The sequence below is a fragment of the Arachis hypogaea genome, chromosome 3 (assembly GCF_003086295.3).
Source record: "Arachis hypogaea cultivar Tifrunner chromosome 3, arahy.Tifrunner.gnm2.J5K5, whole genome shotgun sequence".
NCBI lineage: Eukaryota > Viridiplantae > Streptophyta > Magnoliopsida > Fabales > Fabaceae > Arachis > Arachis hypogaea.
Window position 1 is genome coordinate 52,159,463 of NC_092038.1, and position 22,140 is coordinate 52,181,602.

Below are 22,140 nucleotides of genomic sequence, written 5' to 3' on the forward strand. Positions count from 1 at the left end.
CCCCTATCTTCCTGATTCCCATGGTAGACTAACTTCACATGGACTCACCTATAAATCGTTTTGGTTTATGCCAAAAAGTAGCCTCGTAACCGCTATCCCTTAACGTTGCAGTCGTTCGAGATGTTTTTTGATCCGACCGCTGACATGGATCTCACCATGGAGGAGTGTCGTATCGCTGCATATATATTTGGGAAGACAGATAACTATGGGTATGAACAACTTTAATAGACGGTGTTAATGGCTATTTTGTAACAAATTTGTGGTTCATACATGGACTCGTTACTTAACACATGTACCTATTGTCGCAGGAAAATTCTGTTCAAGTTCTACGAGCTAGAAGTCCCAAGGGCACAGCTACATTCCCTGTGTCCTAAACATTCACCTCACCCAGATGCATGAATCTTGTGTACATTTATTAATCTCTTGTTTCTGAACTACTACGTTCTTTTCTCACGTGCTTGTGTTTACTCTTACACTGACAGATTGTGAACATCATTGTCATGATGGCTTCATTGAAAGCTACCCGAGAAATTCCGCCAAGAGTTTGGCTCCTTCCATCCCCTTTTGCTGATGATGTTCTTCGCCTGAAACCACTTGATGTCGTTGTCCGGGCATACCTGTGCCGCTGGATGCCGGCAACCACTCAACTGGAGAAGGTATTTTGGATGTTTTTATATAATTCATAATGGCCCATCAACTTATGCTTGTGTCTCGATGCACCGTTCTATGCAAGTTAACCGTGCTATTATTATAGGTCATCATTCCCATATATGAGGTCCCTGACTCTTGGTACATAATGGTCCTAAATGTTAAAGAAGGCAAAGTTTATTGTCTCGATGTTACCAAATCTGATGAGACGGTTGAGAGAAGGGAGCGCAACATGCGCACTATAGTTAGTCCCTATTGAACCTTTTAACCATGACTCATGATTAAATCGTATGATAACAAGAGTTCTGTTTTAGTTGCAAATGATTGTGTTTTTTTCTCTTTGCAGATGATCACACTCTCCCAAATTTTTAGGCAAGAGCAGAATGTCGGGAGCTTCACCCATATTGTCCCAGACCCAACAATGTGGGGACCAATTGAATATCCAAAGAATGCCCCAACTGTACACAACAAGTATGGCCGACTTCAAATTGTTTTTATGCCTTATATGTTTCTTTCGATAATCCAACCACAACTGATAAGACTAAGCCTGCTATAATTTGCGCATGCAGTGGAGACGTGGCTGTGTGGTGCCTTCATTGGCTCCAACAGGATGCGAATTTTGATGTTAGGAACATCGGTGTCATGATAAGCGGAAAAGTCTGGATGAAAACTGCCACAACTATCGTCATGTCGGAGTGGAATCAGAAGAAGAAGGCTGTCGAGTCCAGTGCGATGGGTCTTTGGCGCAATCTCCTCTGTGTCCAGGACTAATCTATCCGGACGTTGAAGCAACACTTTTGAAGAACTAAAGCGTCAGTGGTTGTCATCCGCCGAATGCAATAGTCAGTATATGTTGCTTTAGAAATCTAAAGCATGCTCATTTGAGCAGCTAATTAAATTCGCTAGGTGATGGTAGAATTAGTCTGTTATCTTTTGTTTAGCTTGTGTGGTTAAGTGTGGACAAGAGTGGTCTTTCGTGTAGTGGGGGAGCACACTATCCACACACCAACCTTTTGATTATATGTAAAGCCATCCTTTTAAATGTTACAATTATTAAAGTTGCTTCTCCAATGGTAGTCCCCTAACTATAGATGTTTTAATGTATGTGTGTCCCAATTCTAATGATTTACATATGTCTGAAGGTAACAAGATTGACTCAAACACTCAGAGAACTTCATCTTTGTTGGAATTACTATTCGATGACACAAACTTTTGACTGTATTAGTGCGGCAACACGTAATCTAGCATGAGTTCAACATGAAAGGTTTTTAGTAAATTGTGTTTAATATAATTGTCGTCTTAAAATTTGGTGAAAAATGTAATCATTAGTTAATTTTCCTTTATCCTTGGTATAGTTATTTTTTTATTCTACACATAACTTCTATCTATGTTGTTTTTTTTCTTATTCTATGGAGTACATGTAGTACTCTCTCCTTATTTTTATTTTATTTTATTTAAAAAAATAATGATAAATATGTGCATGAAGAATAGTAAAAAATACTGAAAATAAAAAATAAAAATTTTAAAAAATTTAATGGAACAAAAGATGATTTAAGAAATTGAATATAAAACTAAAAAAAATTTAACAATTAAAATTATGTGAGAAGAAGAGTTCTTTGAATTTAAACTTTTATATCTGCTTCAAATTAAATAAGATTAAAAAGAATAAATAAAGTTATAAATATGTATAAATTTTTATCTTGATTGTTACAGATAATAATAATGTAATAATTTTAGTATTATACTTAAATTAATTTAAATTTTATTCTTCTATACATTAAAAAAAATAACAAAAACTTAATTGATATTATTTTTTTATAATTGTTGACAAATCTTATAATTTGATTAACAGAAACTCTGAATACTTGAGAGATCCGGTTATATTAACATGGACTATCATGGAAAAATGAGCTCAAACCCACACACCTCATCAACAAACACAAACGTGCCGTGATTAAGATGCATGAAAAAAAAACACCATGGTTGTCCCGGAGAGAAGAATCACAACAAAAATAAAGAAACACACTTCACACACACCTTGGCAACATTAGTTGAAATGTCTGTAACAGAAACTCCATTTTCAACCGTAAAAAGGATTAAAACTCAAAATAGTAACATGTACATACAACAGAGACATCAATATCTCTTAGAATAATATAAACTCTAGCTGCAAGACAAAATATAAATTCACACAGGACCACATGTGCAGTTGCCAGAAACCACATTAAAGCGCATCGAACTGCTTGGGGGACCATACGATTTACCGATTCCATCAAAACTGAGTTAGGCGGGTGGCATCTTCGCCATCTGGATGGCTCTGCTCGACCTGCTATATGTAAAAAGAACAAAATGAGTAAATCAGACCCAGGCAACAGTAGGGGGCACAAGTATATAAAACCACATGCGGTTTTTAGTTATTGAACAAAGTGAGTAAATTAGACCCAGCCAACAGTTGGGGCCACATGTATATAAACCCACATACGGTTTTTAGTTATTGAATGGTTGCATGACAAGCTTACAAGGTGCGAGTATATTATGTGGCAAAAAAAAATACTACAAATACTTGAAACGGAGATGTAAAGTCAGCATCACCTCAACGCGTTGATGTTTTGTTCGGCCACTTGAGCGTTGTTGCCCTCGCTGCGTACCCTGAGGCGTCCCATTTGGGCATCGAGTCCTTTGGTGACCAAGTCATCTGCAGGTACTGCATTTATGCCGTTTCTTTTCCATCGTTGTCGACGGCTGGCTTAAACGACCGGTGCCCTTAGTTCTCACACGAATGGGGTCCTTCATGCCAACATCGGAGACGGAAACAACAGTTTCCTCCGCTGTCCTTAGCCCGTGCTTCATCTCCAGTCGGAGGGCATCATTGAGTATCTTGTTCGAGTAATCATTGAAGTCGTCATCGCTGAGACATGCAACTCGACCAAGTCTTGTGCATAACTGAGCAAATGCGCCTAATCGTGTTCTGTATGTAGATGTGTGGTTCTTCGGGTCAGCCAGAGTTCCCACAATTCCATAATGCAACTTTGCCGTCTTCGACCATCTACGGAGAACCAGCATGTCGGGAAGGGATGTGATGTCCATCCGAACCAAAATAGCTACAATGTGCACACATGGTAGACCAAATGATTCCATTCGCATGCAATCGCAACTGAATTTATTACTCGCCTTCTCCCACCTAACCTCCCAAGTTCGCTCGGGCCTTCTATATTTTTGAAGGATGTACACTTCCCCGCTGTCACTAACATCCCGCAGTGGAAAATCTTAACTCGAACACATCTCCTAAGAGTTTCCCGATATCTGAAGAACATTTCACGGGTGTACTTTGTCCAACCCGACTTCTCAAGCTCGACAAATTCAGTTTGTAACACTGGAGTCCCATACGAGGAACGAAAATCAAGCTCATCCTCATTATCACGCAAAAAATGGACACACTTTTGGAAGTTTGTCACAAATTCAAGTATGCCATACCTACTCTCCACAAACCTACCAAGCTTCGCGTGAAGTGACTCACAGCGAGACGTTGTGCATATACCAGCAAAAAAGCGGCCTCTGATGTACGTAGTAGCCCAAGCATGCTTTCGCCGGTACAGGTCCTGAACCCATTCGACTTCCCTTACCCCACATTCGTCCAACATAGCATCCCAATGTGCCTCAAACTCATCAACCTCCAAGTTAGCAAGCATGCATTGCCTAAAAAGATGGGTGAAGCGTGGGTCATATATGTTTGACGTGGCGTTCCGCAGAAGATGCCATGCACATAACCTGTGGTGGGCCTTGGGAAAGACCTCGTGAATAGCTATGTGCATCGCTGGATCTCTATTTGTGATGACCGCATTTGGGGGTTTTCCTTCCATGCATTCTAGAAACTTTTCTAATACCCAAATGTAGGACTCTTGTGTTTCGCACGATACCATTGCCGCCCCAAAAACACAGGTTTGATTGTGGTGGTTCACTCCTGAAAACACAACCACAGGGAGATTGTACTTGTTTCGACCATATATGGCATCAAATGCAAGGACATCGCCGAAAATTCCATAATCCACTTGACTACGGCCATCGCTCCAGAACAGGTCGCACATATTGTTGTCCTTCCCTAGCTTATACCTCCAGTACATCCTGTTATCCACACGAGCTACACCTTCCAAATAGCGAACTGCTGCATTAACATCCCCATTCTGCAAGCTTCTTTGCTTTCTAACCTCGGTATACATGTCTTGCTTAGTGAACCTGACGAGGTTAAAACCGCCAACCTGTGCAGCAAATGACTGATATATTTTTGGTATGCTTATACCAACCTCCCTCAAGCTAGTCAGATGAGCAATTTCAACATCAGATAGCCCCCTATGCGACCTCAAATAGTCGACATACTTCCCAGCTACGAGCTCATGGTTATGGTTGTCCAAAAACCGAGACACGTACCACTTGCCACTGCCATCTTTTCGCTTAATTCTCATCTCAGCTAAGCAGCCACAACGAGTCACTACCTTGTGCTCCCTCTTTCGATCAGCCATCTCTAACTATTTCTTTTCATGAAACCCTTGCCTGTTGCACACGAACGTATACCTAACGATCTCTCCTGCCTTGTTCGGTACCTTTTTCCCCTGCCTCATGGCAAATCCCTTCAATCGGCTATAGCTGTTATAAAAACACCGTGCTTCTTCAGGAGTACAAAACTCCATTTTAAGAATATCTTCTACTTGAAGACCTTCCACCCCGTTGAATTCATGAAAAATCGGATCTTCCTTGCCTTGACATTTAGCTATAGTTTCTTCAGCTTCAATCTCGTGTCTGTCACACCTTCCTGTAAATGCACCCAAAACAAGCATAACCCATGAATCCTACAGCCCACAGCCCACAGCGACAAACTTAACACCAAAACCATTCCCGTGTATTATTATTTATATATTTAATTAACGTAACTTTACATTAATAAATACATTTGTGAGTATTAATTCACTACTTATTATGATTATCTTATCTTTGTAATATATATTTATCATGTGCCATGTATTTCATGGATTTGATTTTAATATATGTCTTTTATTTTATCTGTTATTTGTAATTAGCACGTTATTAAATGAATGCATGTCTATCAGACTTGAATGTATGAGATAGATGAGCGGGAAAGATAGAGTGTTTACAAGAGAAGGGGAGCTAAGGAAGAAATATTCCTTTAACCACAAACTAAGTACCTGTTCTTCGAAACCCATTGCCTCGAGGCCAGTCCTATGATCCCTGCTGGTCACCATCCACTCCTCGAGGTCAGTCCTATGATCCCTGCTGGTCACCATCCACTCGCCTCCTTCCTATACATCGCTTATGCAACATGCCATTCCTCTTCCACCTCTGTTCATACCTTTTGCCCGCATACACGTCTCTTACAAAATCTTATAAAAAAGTACTACAGATAATATAACAAGCTCATTTGGCAAAAAGTCATAGATAACAATTTAAAGGAACCTATGTTCGACTATTCATCCATTCACTGAATAATTTTTCAAATTTAACATGATGGACTATTGCACTAACTAGAACAGTTCACATCATCATAATTATTACAATAATCGATTTACTTTTTAAATTTTATTTTATGTTTCATGCAATTTTTAAGGAATAAGATGAAAAAAAAACTTTTCTATGGATAACTTAATTATTTATGTAAAAAAAATACTAAAAGATGTTGTTCTAATTTATGTATTCAAGATTTTAAATCACTTATAATTTGAAAAATATCGCTTAGGATAATTTATAATATTTATCTTTAAAGGAATTCATTTGTTGTTATGGTAATAACAAAATATGAAAATATTGTGATACTTATCAATTTTGTTTTTCCATAATGCTTTTATGTATTTTTTATGTTAAACTTTTTGGCTCCCTAAACAAAATTTTTCAACCTCTGTCACTATCCCAGTAGAAAATGTAATTTTTTCACCTAATTTTCCAACGGCAACAGGCTAACATGAATGTGAACGCAGAAGCTAATCACTTATGCAAAAGAAGACTTACCAAATATAAAGATGAGGCTTTCAAGAGATTCAAATGCGCTTCTCTCTTCCCCAACGCTAAACCAAACACACCCGAACAAATTGACTACAAACCAAATTCAAAACTATTGTTACAGCAACAAATTCATCTCATTGATTATTTTCAACAACAAATTCAACTATCATAGTTTTTATCAGCAAAAAAAATTTACGAACGTGATTCTTTCAGCAAGATAGATTCCCAAATTCGAGGTGCAATTATCATAAACACTTCAAGTCAGTCTTGATTTTCAGAAAAAAATAAATATCTAGCTCATTACTAAGCAACACAGCAACAAATTCACAAATACCTTAACTGATCATAGCAGCAATACGGCACCAAATACATTGTTTAGTGACGATCATTAATCAGAAACAAATTTCATCAACAATTTTAACATTCACTAGAAAATTCAAGTTTCAGCCACAACAACACACTACATTGATGTAATATGAACTACAACAACAAATTTTCAAAATAGGGAAATTTGCTGCAACTCACCACATTAACTACCAGCTTCTCAGATGGCGACGAGGACCACATCGAAGACGTTCGTGTGAGTGCGGACGGTGACAACACATAGAGTGACAACAAGCATCAGCTCCGGGATCGATTCCTCCGTCCGCAGCTACTAGGACCGCCTGAAAGGAGCGATGCCGCCTGAGATACGATTGCGATACAGTTCACCCTGCACACGACCAATTGCAAGACCGCCACACTAAGACCATACAGTTTGGTTATGACGGCCACAGCTAAAGACGTCACACCGACAACACTTGTGCTTCTCGGAGAGAGTCGCAGGAAAGTTATGAGCGACTGAGTTTGCCTTGGGGGTGATTGATCACCATTACATTAGGGCATATGGTGGGAACGGCAGGCTGACTTCTGGTTTTGGGGGGTTGTTTTACCTGGAAACGACACTTCTTCACATTTTAACAAAACAAAAACAAAAATATTACAACCGGGTCCGGGTTCTTTTAACCAATCCATCACCATTTATCCTAACAATGTTAAATACCATCTTCTCATTAATAAAATACAAAATTTACCATGGTTTTATTATTATTTGGTAACCCAAGCCCATTTATAAGGTCTGTTGGGTTGGTAGATAAATAGCCCATTAGCTTTCGGCCATTAAAGCTAAACTTTCTCACATTAGTTTCTTCTTAGCTTCAACCATGAAGCACAAGCCACAAAGCTAGTCTGTCATTTCTATAATTTTACAATATAACTAAGGACATTTTAGACTTTTTATTTATTACTATATGACAAACTGTTGACTGCTAATCAGACCGTACTTACTATATTGCTGTACCAAAAAAGTGCATGGCACATGTGAAAGTTTTCCTATATAATATATGAATATGCGACACCCCAAATCCAGGCCCATGTAGCAGCTCCTAATCTGGATCCCGGGCTAGTTAAGAAATTAAGATAGTAAAAACCTGACACTCAGCAAAATACTAACAAAGGAGAGGGAAAATATACGGTAGCTTCTAGAGCGTCATGTCCTACTGAGGGCCATCAAAATGCAAAAGTGTCCCTGAGCATCCCGATCACATATGCATAGAGTGTATTTAGCAAACGCGTTAGAAAGGAAGAAGCTCCAATTTGACAAAAAAAAAGTTTATAATATAAAAGTGATTTTGTTATCAAAATTATGTTTACAAGAAGCAATTATTTTTAACTTCTGTATTTTTTTAATGGACTTTTAGCTATGAATACTAAACATTTATTTATCTTTTACCAATTTTATTCTTTATGCATATTATTGTATTATTTATAAAATTCTTGTTATTTGTATTTATTTGAGCTCTATTTTTATATTATTTATTATTTTTATTTTTGTGTCAACTATTTGTTTGACATTATATACTTTTATAATTGTGATTTTTGTGTATTATGTTTGTTATTATCTTTTTATAATATGATTTATTAATCCTATTAGCCAAAGTTAATTAAACAAAAAAATTAAACCTAAATAATAATAATAGTACAAAATTATAGCATACTAAAAAGAGTACTAAAAATACTAAGAATATACTATATAAAAAACATTATCAAGAACTTCTAAAATTATTTCAATCACTACAAAGTAAATGATACAAAGAAGGGCAAAACGGTTGCTCTTGAGGGCTCATCTCATAGGCCAATTGGGAGGATGAAAAGAGTGTTGCACCATAACTGAATTGGTTAGAGGAAAAGATCAAAAAGGCATGAGAATGTGGGAGATAAGGGTAGAGTACATTGTGAGTACCTCTCTCTGTTAATTCTTCTCCTCTCTGGCTTATCTTTCTTATGAACCCCTTCCCTTATTTGCTATGCTCTTGGCTTGCAGGTGATCTCTCAAGACCATTTGATTGACACCCTTCGTTTCTTCGGTCTTAATTGATATTAGACTAGACTATATACTTTTCTTTTCCCACCTATAACATGCTTGAGTAGATTATTTTTCATTCCATTTTATCTCTGTTCATAACAAATTGGTGCTTTCATTGACTCCATGGCGGATAATACTCGAATGCAAACTATGCAAGCGGCCATCAACAAGCTCACTGAACAAGCCGACCTCCACCATGAACAGCTCACCATGATTACCCAGTCCTTGGCAGCGATACAAGCGCAGCTCATATCCCCGACGGTAAACTCGCCTACACAACCCCATTCATCGTCTGGTTTCGCACCGTTACGACAATTGAAGGTGGATTTTCCTAAATTTAATGGGGGAAACGATGTACTCCATTGGCTTTATCGGGCAGAGAGATTTTTCAAGATTTATGATGTACCGGAAGATCAAATGCTCGACGTCGTCGCAGTCAACCTCGAAGGGCGGGCTTTAGCGTGGTTTCAGCTTTGGGAAAAATTGAATCAGGTAAGGAATTGGATGAATTTGTCGATTGCCATTCAAATACAATTTGGCCCTTCTCAATTTGATAACCCTAGAGAAGAGTTACTAAAATTGAAACAAACTTCCTCTGTTGACAAGTATTTTGAATCCTTCAATGATTTAGCTTCAAGAACCTATGGCATGGACGACACCCTGTTATTGGATTGTTTTACAGGGGGTTTGCATCCAGAACTAAAACGCGAGGTGAAGGCACGATCGCCGTCATCTCTTCTTCAGGGGGTTTCTTTAGCCAAGTTGTTTGAGGAGCGTTTCTTCCCGTCCTCCTCACGATGGAAATCATCTTACCCTCCACCCCAACATACTGTACCCAAACCCTCACCTGGGTCCAACCCAATGGCCCTGAGTCCCAACCCCACATCCCCACTATTGCCCACTCCAACTAGCTCCACCAAGTTACGTAAACTCAGTCCCACCGAGATTCAGTTTAGACGCGAGAAGGGTCTCTGCTTCACATGTGATGAGCGTTTCTCTCCATCCCATAAATGTGCAACCAAACATTACTTCCTCATCCAAACCACAGAAGCAATACCAGAGGATCCACCAATTGAAGAGGAAAACACTGAGATCAAACAGCCTGATGATTTTGGAGAACACATCACAGAGGATTCCCATCATCTCTCTTACAATGCCTTGACTGGTATCCCTGCAAAAAGGTCAATCCGTTTTAAAGGGACAGTAAAAGGTCGAGAACTGCGTGTTTTAATGGACGGAGACAGCTCTGACAATTTTATTCACCCCGCCTTGACTAAGAGACTTGCTGTCACTGTGCATCAGGCACCCCCATTCAAGGTGGAGATAGGAGATGGCACTTTGTTACAATGTGAAGGCGAAGTGCAACGATTGCCAGTAAACATCCAGGGCCACACTTTGTTTGTGAATGCTTTTGTACTGCCAATAGCCAATGAGGAATTGGTGTTGGGAGATATATGGCTAGAAACTCTTGATACACATTTGGTAAATTACAAAATGAAATTTATTACATTCTTTGATGATGGAAGATTGGTAACACTACAGGGTGAGTTACAACAGCTGCCAGCTAAGGCACAATTCAATCAATTAAAACGACTCCAGGCCACGGATGAGATCGCTGAACTATACACTATGCAGGTGCAGTCGAAAGATAGCATGGAACCTCCTATGTTAACATTACCATGCAATTTGGACCCTGAACTTACTTCACTCCTTCGTAACTTTGCGGATATATTTAGCATTCCTCATGGTCTTCCACCACCACGTAGCCATGATCATTCAATCGTGCTACTTCCAAATGTTCCCCCTGTGAAGGTGCGACCATATCGATACCCCCATAGCCAGAAGACTGAGATTGAAAGAATGGTAAGAGATATGTTAGCTGAAGGCATTATTCAACCAAGCACCAGTCCATTTTCTTTTCCAGTGTTATTGGTTAAGAAAAAAGATGGCTCATGGAGGTTTTGTACTGACTACCGTGCCCTTAATACGGTCACTGTTAAAGACTCTTTTCCAATGCCAACAGTAGATGAATTGATTAATGAACTGTTTGGTGCACAATTTTTTTCGAAACTCGATCTACGTTCTGGGTATCACCAAATCAGAGTAAAGCCGGAAGATTGTTACAAGACTGCTTTTCGCACTCACCAAGGGTTATATGAATGGCTTGTTATGCCATTTGGTCTCACCAATGCTCCTGCCACATTCCAGAGCTTAATGAATTCTATTTTTGCAAATGTGTTGCGACAGTTTGTACTCGTATTCTTTGATGACATCCTTGTGTATAGCTCGGATTGGTCCTCTCACGTACAACATCTAATGTATGTCTTTGAAGTGCTGCGCACCCACGCCTTATATGCCAAGCTATCCAAGTGCTCCTTTGGAAAGCAACAAATTGATTACTTGGGACATGTGGTTTCCCGAGAGGGTGTTCGCGTTGATGACGCCAAGATTTTGGCAATCAAACAATGGCCATCTCCCACCTCGATCAAACAACTTCGAGCATTCATCGGCCTTGCCAGTTATTACCGCAAGTTTATAAAAAATTTTGCTTTACTTGCTGCCCCACTGACTGATTTATTAAAGAGGGATAATTTTAACTGGTCCCCTCATACGGAAGCCACCTTTCAACAGTTGAAGACAGCTCTTACTAACGCCCCAGTGTTAGCACTACCTGATTTTTCCAAGCAATTTGTGCTCGAAACAGATGCATCTGGGGCTGGTATTGGGGCCATTCTTAGTCAGGAAGGTCACCCCATCGCTTATTTTTCTAAGAAGCTTTCTAGTTTGAATCAAAAGCAATCCACATATGTTCGGGAAATGCAAGCGATCCTCACAGCGGTGGCTAAGTTTCGCCACTACTTGTTGGGCCACAAATTTGTGATTCGCACCGATCACAAGAGCCTCAAGGAGATGCAAGCGCAAACCATACAAACACCGGAACAACAACTATGGCTTTCAAAGTTGTTGGGCTATGATTTTACTATAGAATATAAGAAAGGGAGCGAGAACAAGGGAGCAGATGCTTTATCAAGATCCTTCCTCAGCCTAACCATGATAAGTGGTGCCTTGCTGCCCCAATTACGACAAGAACTCGAGGCCTACACACCATCTGAGGAGTTCACTGAAGCTGAAATTCAATCAGGAAAACTCCAGCTGCGACAGGGCCTGTGGTACTGGGGTGATAGATTGGTGATTCCGGCTACCTCTCCACTGACCAAAACCATCTTGCGAGAGTATCATGACTCTTTGCTGGGTGGACACGCTGGGTTCCATAGAACTTTAACAAGGATCTCTGCACAGTTTTATTGGAAACATATGGCCAAAACAATTAAGGAATATGTAGCCACTTGTTCAACTTGTCAGCGAGTCAAATATAGTACTCAACCACCGACCGGGTTATTGGAACCACTTCCTATCCCATCTCATATTTGGCAGGACATCTCCATGGACTTCATTACTGGGCTGCCACCATCCCATGGATGCTCAGTTATATTGGTGGTGGTGGATCGCTTGTCAAAGTTTGCTCATTTTATCCCCTTGCCAGCAGACTTTACAGCCCCTAAGTTTGCGGATGCTTTCCTGCGAAATGTGGTAAGCGTTCATGGCATTCCTCATTCTATTGTCTCGGATCGAGATAAAGTATTTACCAGTAAGTTTTGGGAACAATGTTGTGGCAAGCAAGGCATTTTTTTTAGCTCGGAGTTCTGCGTATCATCCAGAAACTGATGGACAAACTGAGGTCCTCAATCGTTGTTTGGAAATGTACTTGCGCTGCTATACTCAGGAGAACCCTCGCGATTGGTACCATCTCCTTCCTTGGGCAGCTTATAGTTACAATACGTCCTACCACTCGGCAATAGGAATGACCCCATTCAAGGCTGTGTTCGGTAGGGATCCTCTCCCTCTCATTCGTTACGAGCCTACTGCGTCTGATATACCAGCCGTACAAGAACAATTACAACAACGTGATGAGGTTCTAACCACCCTCAAGTTGAACCTCCAGCGAGCCCAGCTACGTATGAAGCACAACGCTGATAGTAAGCGAAGAGAAGTTGAATTCAATGTTGGCGATTATGTTTTTGTTAAACTGCAACCGTATCGCCAACATTCAGTGGCATTGCGGAAAAATCATAAGTTGAGCATGAGATACTTTGGTCCTTTTCCTATTGCGGCACGGATTGGCAAAGTTGCTTATCGACTACAATTACCACCTGAAGCGAGGATACACCCTGTTTTTCATGTATCGGCGTTAAAAAAGTGTAGGGGAGATCCAGGGGCTACTAATATTCCTACACCATTGCTGTTGGATGAACAAGGCTTGGGAGTCCAACCACAGTGGGTTTTGGGACACCGAATGGTGAAGAAACATGACCGTTGGCAAGAACAAGTTCTTATCCAATGGCATGGAGTACCAGCAGAAGCAGCAACATGGGAACCATATGAAGAAATACAGCAGCAATTTCCCACTTTCAACCTTGAGGACAAGGTTTTTTTTTAAAGGAGGAGGTAATGATACAAAGAAGGGCAAAACGGTTGCTCTTGAGGGCTCATCTCATAGGCCAATTGGGAGGATGAAAAGAGTGTTGCACCATAACTGAATTGGTTAGAGGAAAAGATCAAAAAGGCATGAGAATGTGGGAGACAAGGGTAGAGTACATTGTGAGTACCTCTCTCTGTTAATTCTTCTCCTCTCTGGCTTATCTTTCTTATGAACCCCTTCCCTTATTTGCTATGCTCTTGGCTTGCAGGTGATCTCTCAAGACCATTTGATTGACACCCTTCGTTTCTTCGGTCTTAATTGATATTAGACTAGACTATATACTTTTCTTTTCCCACCTATAACATGCTTGAGTAGATTATTTTTCATTCCATTTTATCTCTGTTCATAACAGTAAATTTTAATTTTTTATTATTTTTAGTATTTTTAGTATAATTTTTTATAATATAAATTATGATTCCATTAAAAAAGATAAATTAAATAAAAAATTAATCATAGATAATAATAAAATCATAAACATTAAATTTCAATAATATTAAGAATAAGATTATTGAGAGTACTAGAATAAAAGTACCATGTAAGAAAATATACTAAATTAACTTTCTCACATTAATACTTGAATAATGTAACATATTTGATTAAATATATCTAAATATATATATATAATTTATATTTTTTATTTTTATTTAAAAATATATTTTTTGTTTTTATATGTTATTTTTATTTTAGTAAGTAAATATTAATTTTATTATAAAATTAACTAATAAGATATATTTAAATATCTAAATTAAAATGATAGGATAATATAAAAAGATTATTTAAGTTGATATCTATTTTAGTAATTTTTTATCTAAAGGTGATTTTGAATAGTAAAAGCCAAACAACATTTATTTTACTATAATCCATTTTAATACAAAAATTGCCAAACACACCTATAGTCGTTGGTAATCCCTGTAGCTCCTCACTCATATCACTGTTATCGTCAGAAGTGTCTGAGACTATCTCCACATCCTCCTCAAAATCCTCTTCTGAATAACTGGATAGATGGCCATTGACCAGAGTAGGAGTCAAGGCCTCTTCCAAAAGTCCGATCTGGTTCACCAACTACTATATACAGTGATGGATTCAAAAAAATTATGTTTGAGGGGCAAAAATAATACACATTACTATCAAAAGATATATTAATTTAAATTTAAAAATATAAAAGTGCACATTAATTATTCAAATACAAAAAAATAAAAAATTATATTAGTCGCTAACTTTCTTCGCTTCAAATATTGAAGGTACTTCTCTTCTTGTTTTCATATTTTAAAAATGTTGAATAATTATTTCATTATTAATTTGATTGAATATCTCTCTTTCTATATATGTAACCAAACAATCATTCAACCACTCATCTCCCATTCGATTACAAAGTCCACTCTTTATGATATTCATAGCAGAAAATGTTCTCTCAACTGATGTCGTTGCCACAGGTAGAATCAAAGCTAATTTCAATATAAGAAACACCAATAGATTAACAATATGCTTTTTTGTCTCAACTAACTTTTGAGATAGTCCACTGATTCCATTTATATTTGATAATTGATCATCAAGACGCATATCCAATATAAAATTCTCAATTTGACTATAAAGTGCCAAAAGTTTAGTAGAAGAGAATTCATGTGGATAAAATTCAACTAAACGAAACAACTTCTTATCAAATGCAAAAAATGAGTCACTTGGATTCAAACAAGCTATACAAAGAAGTAGCTCGGCATTTATCTCAGTAAAACGATTGTTAAGCTCTTGAAGTTGTCTATCAACTACTTGATAAAATAATTCAACTTGAAAATAATGCAAGTTTGAGACCTTTTGGATTTTGCGCCATGATCTTCCTTGTGTTACGAATATGTCATTCATATTTGGAACAAGAATATTGTGACTATCACAAAACAGTGAAACTTCATTGAGCAAAGAGGACCAACTATCATCTCTTATACTTTGCAATTGTTGTTTGGACACTTTAACCAATGTCGTAGCATTTATAATGTCTTGATCACTTCTTTGTAGAGATTGAGACGACTCATTAGTAACTCCTAATATACTTTTCATCAAATGTAAATTGAATACAAATTCAAAAGATTGAATATGATTCAATAATTGACATGCTTCGACTCTTTGTTCAGGATTATTTCCATCTTCCTCAATGACTTCAAGAACTTCTACCACGGAAGAAAAAATAGAAATCAAGCTAAGTATTATACTATAATGTGAGCCCCATCGAGTATCATCTGCCCTTTTCAATGTTATTTCGTGATTTAAGCCACGCCCACTAGAAACATCTCCATTTTGTAATGCAACAATTGTCTTTTGCATTTGACTTTCACGAAGCATGTCTTTACGTATACAAGAAGCTCCAACAATATTACTCAAACTAGCAAGCAAATTAAAAAGTAGTGCAATTTCGACCTGTTTCTTTGCAACAACCACAAGTGCTAATTGAAGTTGGTGAGCAAAACAATAAACATAAAAAGCACAAGTATTTTCTTTCAAGATCAAATTTTTTAAGCCATTAAATTCTCCCTGTATATTACTATATTACTAGCTCCATCGTAACCTTATCCACGCATTCTTGCTAAGCTTAAATTATGCTTTGCTAATAAAAATTCCAAAGCTACTTTTAACGACAACGCATTTGTGTTAGAAACATGGACAAGGCCAAGAAATCGCTCCATTACAATCCCTTCTTAGTTCACATACCGCAAACAAATAGCCATTTTCTCTTTAACAGAAATGTCTTGAGCTTCATCAACTAAAACAGCAAATAAATCATCTCCAAGATCATCAATAATAACTTTAGTAGTTTCACTTGCAGCAGCTTTAACAATATCTTTTTGAATTTTAGGTGCTACTAGTTTAAGGTTTCCACGAGCATTTTTGAAAACACAATCAATCTCTGTATTATGTTGAGCAAGAAAGTCAAGAAGCTCCAAAAAATTACCTTGATTGTTTGAATTGTGCGATTCATCATCACCACGAAAAGCCAATCCTTGTCGCAATAAGAACCTAATGCACTCAATTGTTGATGTTAAGTGAGTTCAGTAATCTCTTTTATCTTGGTTGAATATTCTTGAAAAACAACATCAAGATGTTGCTTTTGCTTAATGAGTACTTCGCATTTTCTTCGAGCTTGATTATGAGCACTATCATGATTTCCAACATGTGTTTGTAATCGCTCTTTCTTTTTCCAATTTGAAAAGCCATCTTTTACAAAAGCATGACCACTCGCACCATCAGGTTTCATAAGATAGCAATAGAGACAAAATACAGCATCTTTTGAACTACTATATTCCAACCAATTGCCAAATTCATCAAACCAATCAGCATTAAATTTACGCAGAGAAGTCCCAAAATATGTTTGTGAAAAATCATGTTCTCTTGGTTGACAAGGACCTTTTTGTAAATAAGCTCATCTAACTTCATCTCTGTTATTTGGATCATAATTTAAAATTTTGGGTCGTTGTCCAAGATCAGCTACCAAACTTTCCACATTGAATTCTAAGAACTTTTTTTAATAGAAGAGACTAATGGAGTGACTTCAGATTCTAGTGGTAGCTTTCTTTTAAAATATTTTTCCATTACTATTTCTAAAAATAAAAAATATATATTCTAAATTTGTAAATTGATCAATTCACTTTAAAAATTTATATGTAACATAATTACATATAATAGAATAGAACGAAAGATATACAAATAAATAATAAGGATCACTAAATTGAGAATAAAATAAAATATATAAATTCATGAAGAGAATAAAAAAATAAATTAATACCTAAACTATAATTGTTTAAATTAAAATTTGTAATTGAAAATATCAAAAAGAGAAACAATGAAAATTGAAAGATACATAGAGTCATAGAAAGCTATATAAAACAAAATAGAGAATTTAAAATTTACCTTTTGATGAAGAGAAGATGACCACTAGACAAGGAATAAAAAAAGAAGGTTGAAAATATGAAACTAAAAAAAGTGTTTAAGAGAATAAATGAGTGACGGCTGGAATTTGAGAATGGAAGAAGACTAAATTTGATTAGGTTAACTTATAGTCAAAATGATAGAAAGTTAAAATGGGTTTGGGGCTTTTAATTATTGGGCTTAGTTTATTTGTAATGGGGTCATTTAAAATTTAAAATGGGAGTATATTATATATGTATAATTTTCTTGTTTAAAAAAATAAAATGAGAGTGGAGGCAAGTGCCCTCCAAGTACTAAGTGTAGGTCCATGCCTGACTGTATAGGTTAGGGGTTTGATTGTAGTTCTGGCTGAGACTCTGACGAAAGCTCCAACTGAGCTGGGGATGGATGGTAAGGACCCTCAGGTTGCAACTTAGCAAGAGCCAACTCATACGGTGAATTTGAGTTTAAGGAAAGAGTAAGAAGTGAAAGAAAGAAAGGTTGGTCGTATAGGGTATACATATGAACATGCATCTCGCGCCCAAATGAGTGTACTCCCATAGCCTAAGTCATCATGCGTGGACATCTCCAGCAACTCCACAAACACCACCATCATCTCCATCTAAATTCTGAAAGGTACAATGAAGGGAAAAGGTGAAAATGTAACACCCCACCATACAGAGTCTTATGCTTAAGTCATAATTCAGAGATGGCAAGGTATTACGACCTCTAAAATAAAAATTTAGTACGTATAGTAGTATGAGTGATTGATTATAACTAGGAGCCTTTGTAAAAAAAAAAAGGGTAAACAAAAATCGCAACTCGAAAGCGCAACAGTCCGATCGATAACGTAACGAACAAGGGTAACCAACGCGAGATTATATATATCTACAAAGGAGTGTCAAAAAAATAGGAATATCAAGACTCAAAATCCGGCTGCGAAGATAACCGGTCCGAGCATAGCAATATATACATAGGATAAAAATAAGGAAAACCCCAAAGGAAACCCAAAGGGACACAAATACATAAAACCTATTCTCCAAAATCTCCCATAAGAAGAGTCATCACAGTTTGTATTATTTAATGGAGATAAAAGTATCTAAGCAAAACATATAAACCAAAACATAGCCCCGAGAACAAAGGATCTTCGCAAATCTAGAACTCTCCAGCATGCCTCAGCAGGAAACCTCACGTCCTGCATCTGAAAACCACAAAATCCGCATGGGTGAGAACCAGAGGTCCCCAGCATGGTAACAGCTTCCACATATATAATACATAATAATGGAGAAAAGCCAAAGGCAATCCTAGAACTTCCTCCAGATAATATCAAAGCTTATAAACAGGCTAAACCATAAAGGGCATCTGACTAAAGATTCTTCAGTCTAACTAATACTTCCCTTTCCAATTCCTTCAGACCTCCCAACCACCAGCAGGAGTATAATGTAGCAAACACAGTTATATCAAGCAAGAAATATACAATTAGGAACAAGTAAGGCATTTAGACAATTAGCAAGTAATATGCAGTCAAATAGGCAATCTCAAACAAATCATATAGTATGCATAAGATGAATGCCTGTTGGTGCACGAAATTGCAATAACACTTTTTGCAATCCGCACAACTAACCAGCAAGTGCACTGGGTCGTCCAAGTAATACCTTACGTGAGTAAGGGTCGAATCCCACGGAGATTGTTGGTTTGAAGCAAGCTATGTTTATCTTATTATTCTTAGTCAGGATGCCAACAACAGTGTTTTTCAAGTTCAGTGAAGAAAGGAAAAAGGGCATAAAATAAATACTTGTTATGCAGTAATGGAGAATATGTTGGAGTTTTGGAGATGCTTTGTCTGATTTATTCCTGTAATGTAATATTCCATCCATGGAAAAGTGCAAAGTTCCCTCCATGGCAAGCTGTATGTACGGTGTCACCGTTGTCAATGGCTACTTCCCATCCTCTCAGTGAAAATGGTCCAAATGCTCTGTCACAGCACGGCTAATCATCTGTCGGTCCTCAATCAGGTTGGAATAGAATCCAATGATTCTTTTGCGTCTGTCACTAACGCCCAGCCTTCAGGAGTTTGAAGCTCGTCACAGTCATTCAATCCCGGAATCCTACTCGGAATACCACGGACAAGGTTTAGACTTTCCGGATTCTCATGAACCATACCACGAAGATTCTGATTAAAGAATCTAAGAGAAGCTCATTCAATCTGATGTAGAACGGAGGTGGTTGTCAAACACACGTTCATGGATTGAGGAAGGTGATGAGTGTCACGGATCATCACCTTCTTCATAATTAAGCGCGAATGAACATCTTAGATAGGAACACACACGTTGAATGGAGAAATAGAAACAATTGCATTAATTCATCGAGACGCTGCAGAGCTTCTCACCCCCAACAATGGAGTTTAGAGACTCATGCCGTCAAAGTGTATAAAATTCTTATCTGAAAATGTCATGAGGTATAAGATAAGTCTCTAAAAGTTGTTTAAATAGTAAACTAGTAACCTAGGTTTACAGAATATGAGTAAACTAAGATAATTGGTGCAGAAATCCACTTCTGGGGCCCACTTGGTGTGTTTTGGGGCTGAGACTAAAGCTATCCACGAGCTGAGGCTTTTCTTGGAGTTGAACTCCAAGTTATAACGTGTTTTGGGCGTTCAACTCCGGATCATGACGTGTTTCTGGCGTTTAACTCCAGACAGCAGCATGTACTTGGCGTTCAACGCCAAGTTACGTCGTCTATCTTCGCGCAAAGTATGGACTATTATATATTGCGGGAAAGCCCTGGATGTCTACTTTCCAACGCCGTTGAGAGCGCACCAATTGGACTCCTGTAGCTCCAAAAAATCCATTCCGAGTGCAGGGAGGTCAGGATCCAACAACATCAGCAGTCCTTTTTCAGCCTAACTCAGATTTTTGCTCAGCTCCCTCAATTTCAGCCAGAAATTACCTGAAATCACAGAAAAATACACAAACTCATAGTAAAGTCCAGAAATATGATTTTTTCCTAAAAACTAATAATATTCTACTAAAAACTAATTAAAACATACTAAAATCTACATGAAATTACCCCCAAAAAGCGTATAAAATATCTGCTCATCACAACACCAAACTTAAACTGTTGCTTGTCCTCAAGCAACTAGATAAATAAAATTGGATTAAAAGAAATTAAGAAGTAATAATATTTTAGAGTTTTTAAGTGGAGCTCAGATTCTTATTAGATGAGCGGGGCTTGTAGCTTTTTGTTTCTGAACAGTTTTGGCATCTCCCTTTATCCTTTGAAATTCAGAATGATTGGCATCCATAGGAACTCAGAATTCAGATAGTATTATTGATTCTCCTAGTGTAGTATGTTGATTCTTGAACACAGTTACTTTATGAGTCTTGGCCGTGGCCCTAAGCACTTTGTTTTTCAGTATTACCACCGGATACATAAATGCCACAGACACATGACTGGGTGAACCTTTTCAGATTGTGACTCAGCTTTGCTAAAGTCCCTAGTTAGAGGTGTCCAGAGCTCTTAAGCACACTCTTTTTGTTTTGGATCACGACTTTAACCACTCAGTCTCAAGCTTTTCACTTGGACCTGCATGCTACAAGCACATGGTTAGGGACAGCTTGATTTAGCCGCTTAGACCTGGAATTACTTCCTTGGGCCCTTCTATCCACTGATGCTCAAAGTCTTGGATCCTTTTCACCCTTGCCTTTTGGTTTTAAGGGCTGTTGGCTTTTATTCCTTTTCTTGATCCAATGATTTCTTGTAAAAAAATTTTTCACTGCTTTTTCTTGCTTCAAGAATCAATTTCATGATTTTTCAGATCATCAATAATATTTTTCGTGTTTCTCATTCTTTCAGGAGCCAATATTCATAAAATTCAAGATAAAAATTATGCACTGTTCAAGCATTCATTCAGAGAACAAAAAGTGTTGCCACCACATATAGTTAATTATAATTTTTATTATTAAGAACTCGAAAAAAATAAATTACTACTTTATTCTAATTATCTACTATTTTATTCATGCCTGATGATGATGAGAAAAATAAATTATAATTTAATTGGAAATAAAACCAGAATAGATATACTAATTACTACTACTACTACTACTATATATATCCCCTAAGGTAAATTTCTATAATAACACTATCACAGAGTTAAAGCTAACATTAGAACTTAACAACCTGTGTTTTGGGAAGTAGATGTTCCTCTGATCTGTGGGATGCTTGGTCCTTCAAGGATTAATTTCTGGCGCTTCAGCTCCCTTAAATCACGCCCTTGCTCTTCTTGTTCCTTAAGCAGTTTGCAAAGCATGCTGCTTTGATTGTTCTGTTCTTCCTTTATTTGGTTCATAGCTTCTTGCAATTTGGAAATAGATGCTTCAATATGTTCCCAATATTCGAATTGAGGAAGTTCTGGGAGGACTTCCTGTGCTCTCCTCTTGATTGGATCATCCTGCAGCTGTTGTCTGTCCATTGATATTCTAGTGATTGGCCTTTCAACTGAGATATACTCTGTTATTCCCATCTTCACTCCGGCATCTCCGCAGAGCATAGAAATTAAGCTTGGATAGGCCAATCTGGCATTCTTGGAATTCCTGTTTGCTATTTTGTATAGTTCACACGAGATCAGTTGATGGACTTCTACTTC

The 22,140-nt window shown here is 37.6% G+C and overlaps 2 protein-coding genes across 2 annotated transcripts; both read right to left on the bottom strand.

The window, feature by feature from the left end:
* Positions 1 to 2,794: 2,794 nt before the first annotated feature.
* Positions 2,795 to 5,165, bottom strand: LOC112777283 (protein FAR1-RELATED SEQUENCE 5-like). The gene is made up of 4 exons (XM_025821622.1): positions 3,878 to 5,165; positions 3,354 to 3,749; positions 2,913 to 2,974; positions 2,795 to 2,815 (listed from the first exon to the last, which is right to left on the bottom strand). Exons 1-4 carry the CDS (start codon positions 5,163 to 5,165, stop codon positions 2,795 to 2,797), a joined length of 1,767 nt encoding a protein of 588 aa, XP_025677407.1.
* An 8,998-nt stretch (positions 5,166 to 14,163) lies between these two features.
* On the bottom strand, positions 14,164 to 16,805 carry LOC112777300 (uncharacterized). Its single transcript, XM_025821644.1, has 6 exons — positions 16,714 to 16,805; positions 16,543 to 16,607; positions 16,302 to 16,497; positions 14,934 to 15,975; positions 14,492 to 14,663; positions 14,164 to 14,174 (listed from the first exon to the last, which is right to left on the bottom strand). The coding sequence occupies exons 1-6, from the start codon at positions 16,803 to 16,805 to the stop codon at positions 14,164 to 14,166; spliced, it is 1,578 nt and encodes a 525-aa protein (XP_025677429.1).
* Between the last annotated feature and the right edge of the window lie 5,335 nt (positions 16,806 to 22,140).

Bases quoted from the DNA above. Each gene is read 5' to 3' on its own strand.
- LOC112777300 (XM_025821644.1), bottom strand. From the start codon at position 16,805: ATGGCTTTTCAAATTGGAAAAAGAAAGAGCGATTACAAACACATGTTG. The intron at 15,976-16,301 runs GTATGTGAACTA...TTTGCTTGCTAG, and splicing joins AAAATGGCTATTTGTTTGCG to TTTGAGTAATATTGTTGGAG. The intron at 14,664-14,933 runs GTTACATATATA...TGTATATAGTAG, and splicing joins AGTGGTTGAATGATTGTTTG to TTGGTGAACCAGATCGGACT.
- LOC112777283 (XM_025821622.1), bottom strand. From the start codon at position 5,165: ATGGCTGATCGAAAGAGGGAGCACAAGGTAGTGACTCGTTGTGGCTGC. The intron at 3,750-3,877 runs GTACATCCTTCA...TGCACATTGTAG, and splicing joins GTTAGTGACAGCGGGGAAGT to CTATTTTGGTTCGGATGGAC. The intron at 2,975-3,353 runs GTACCTGCAGAT...TACATATAGCAG, and splicing joins AAAGAAACGGCATAAATGCA to GTCGAGCAGAGCCATCCAGA.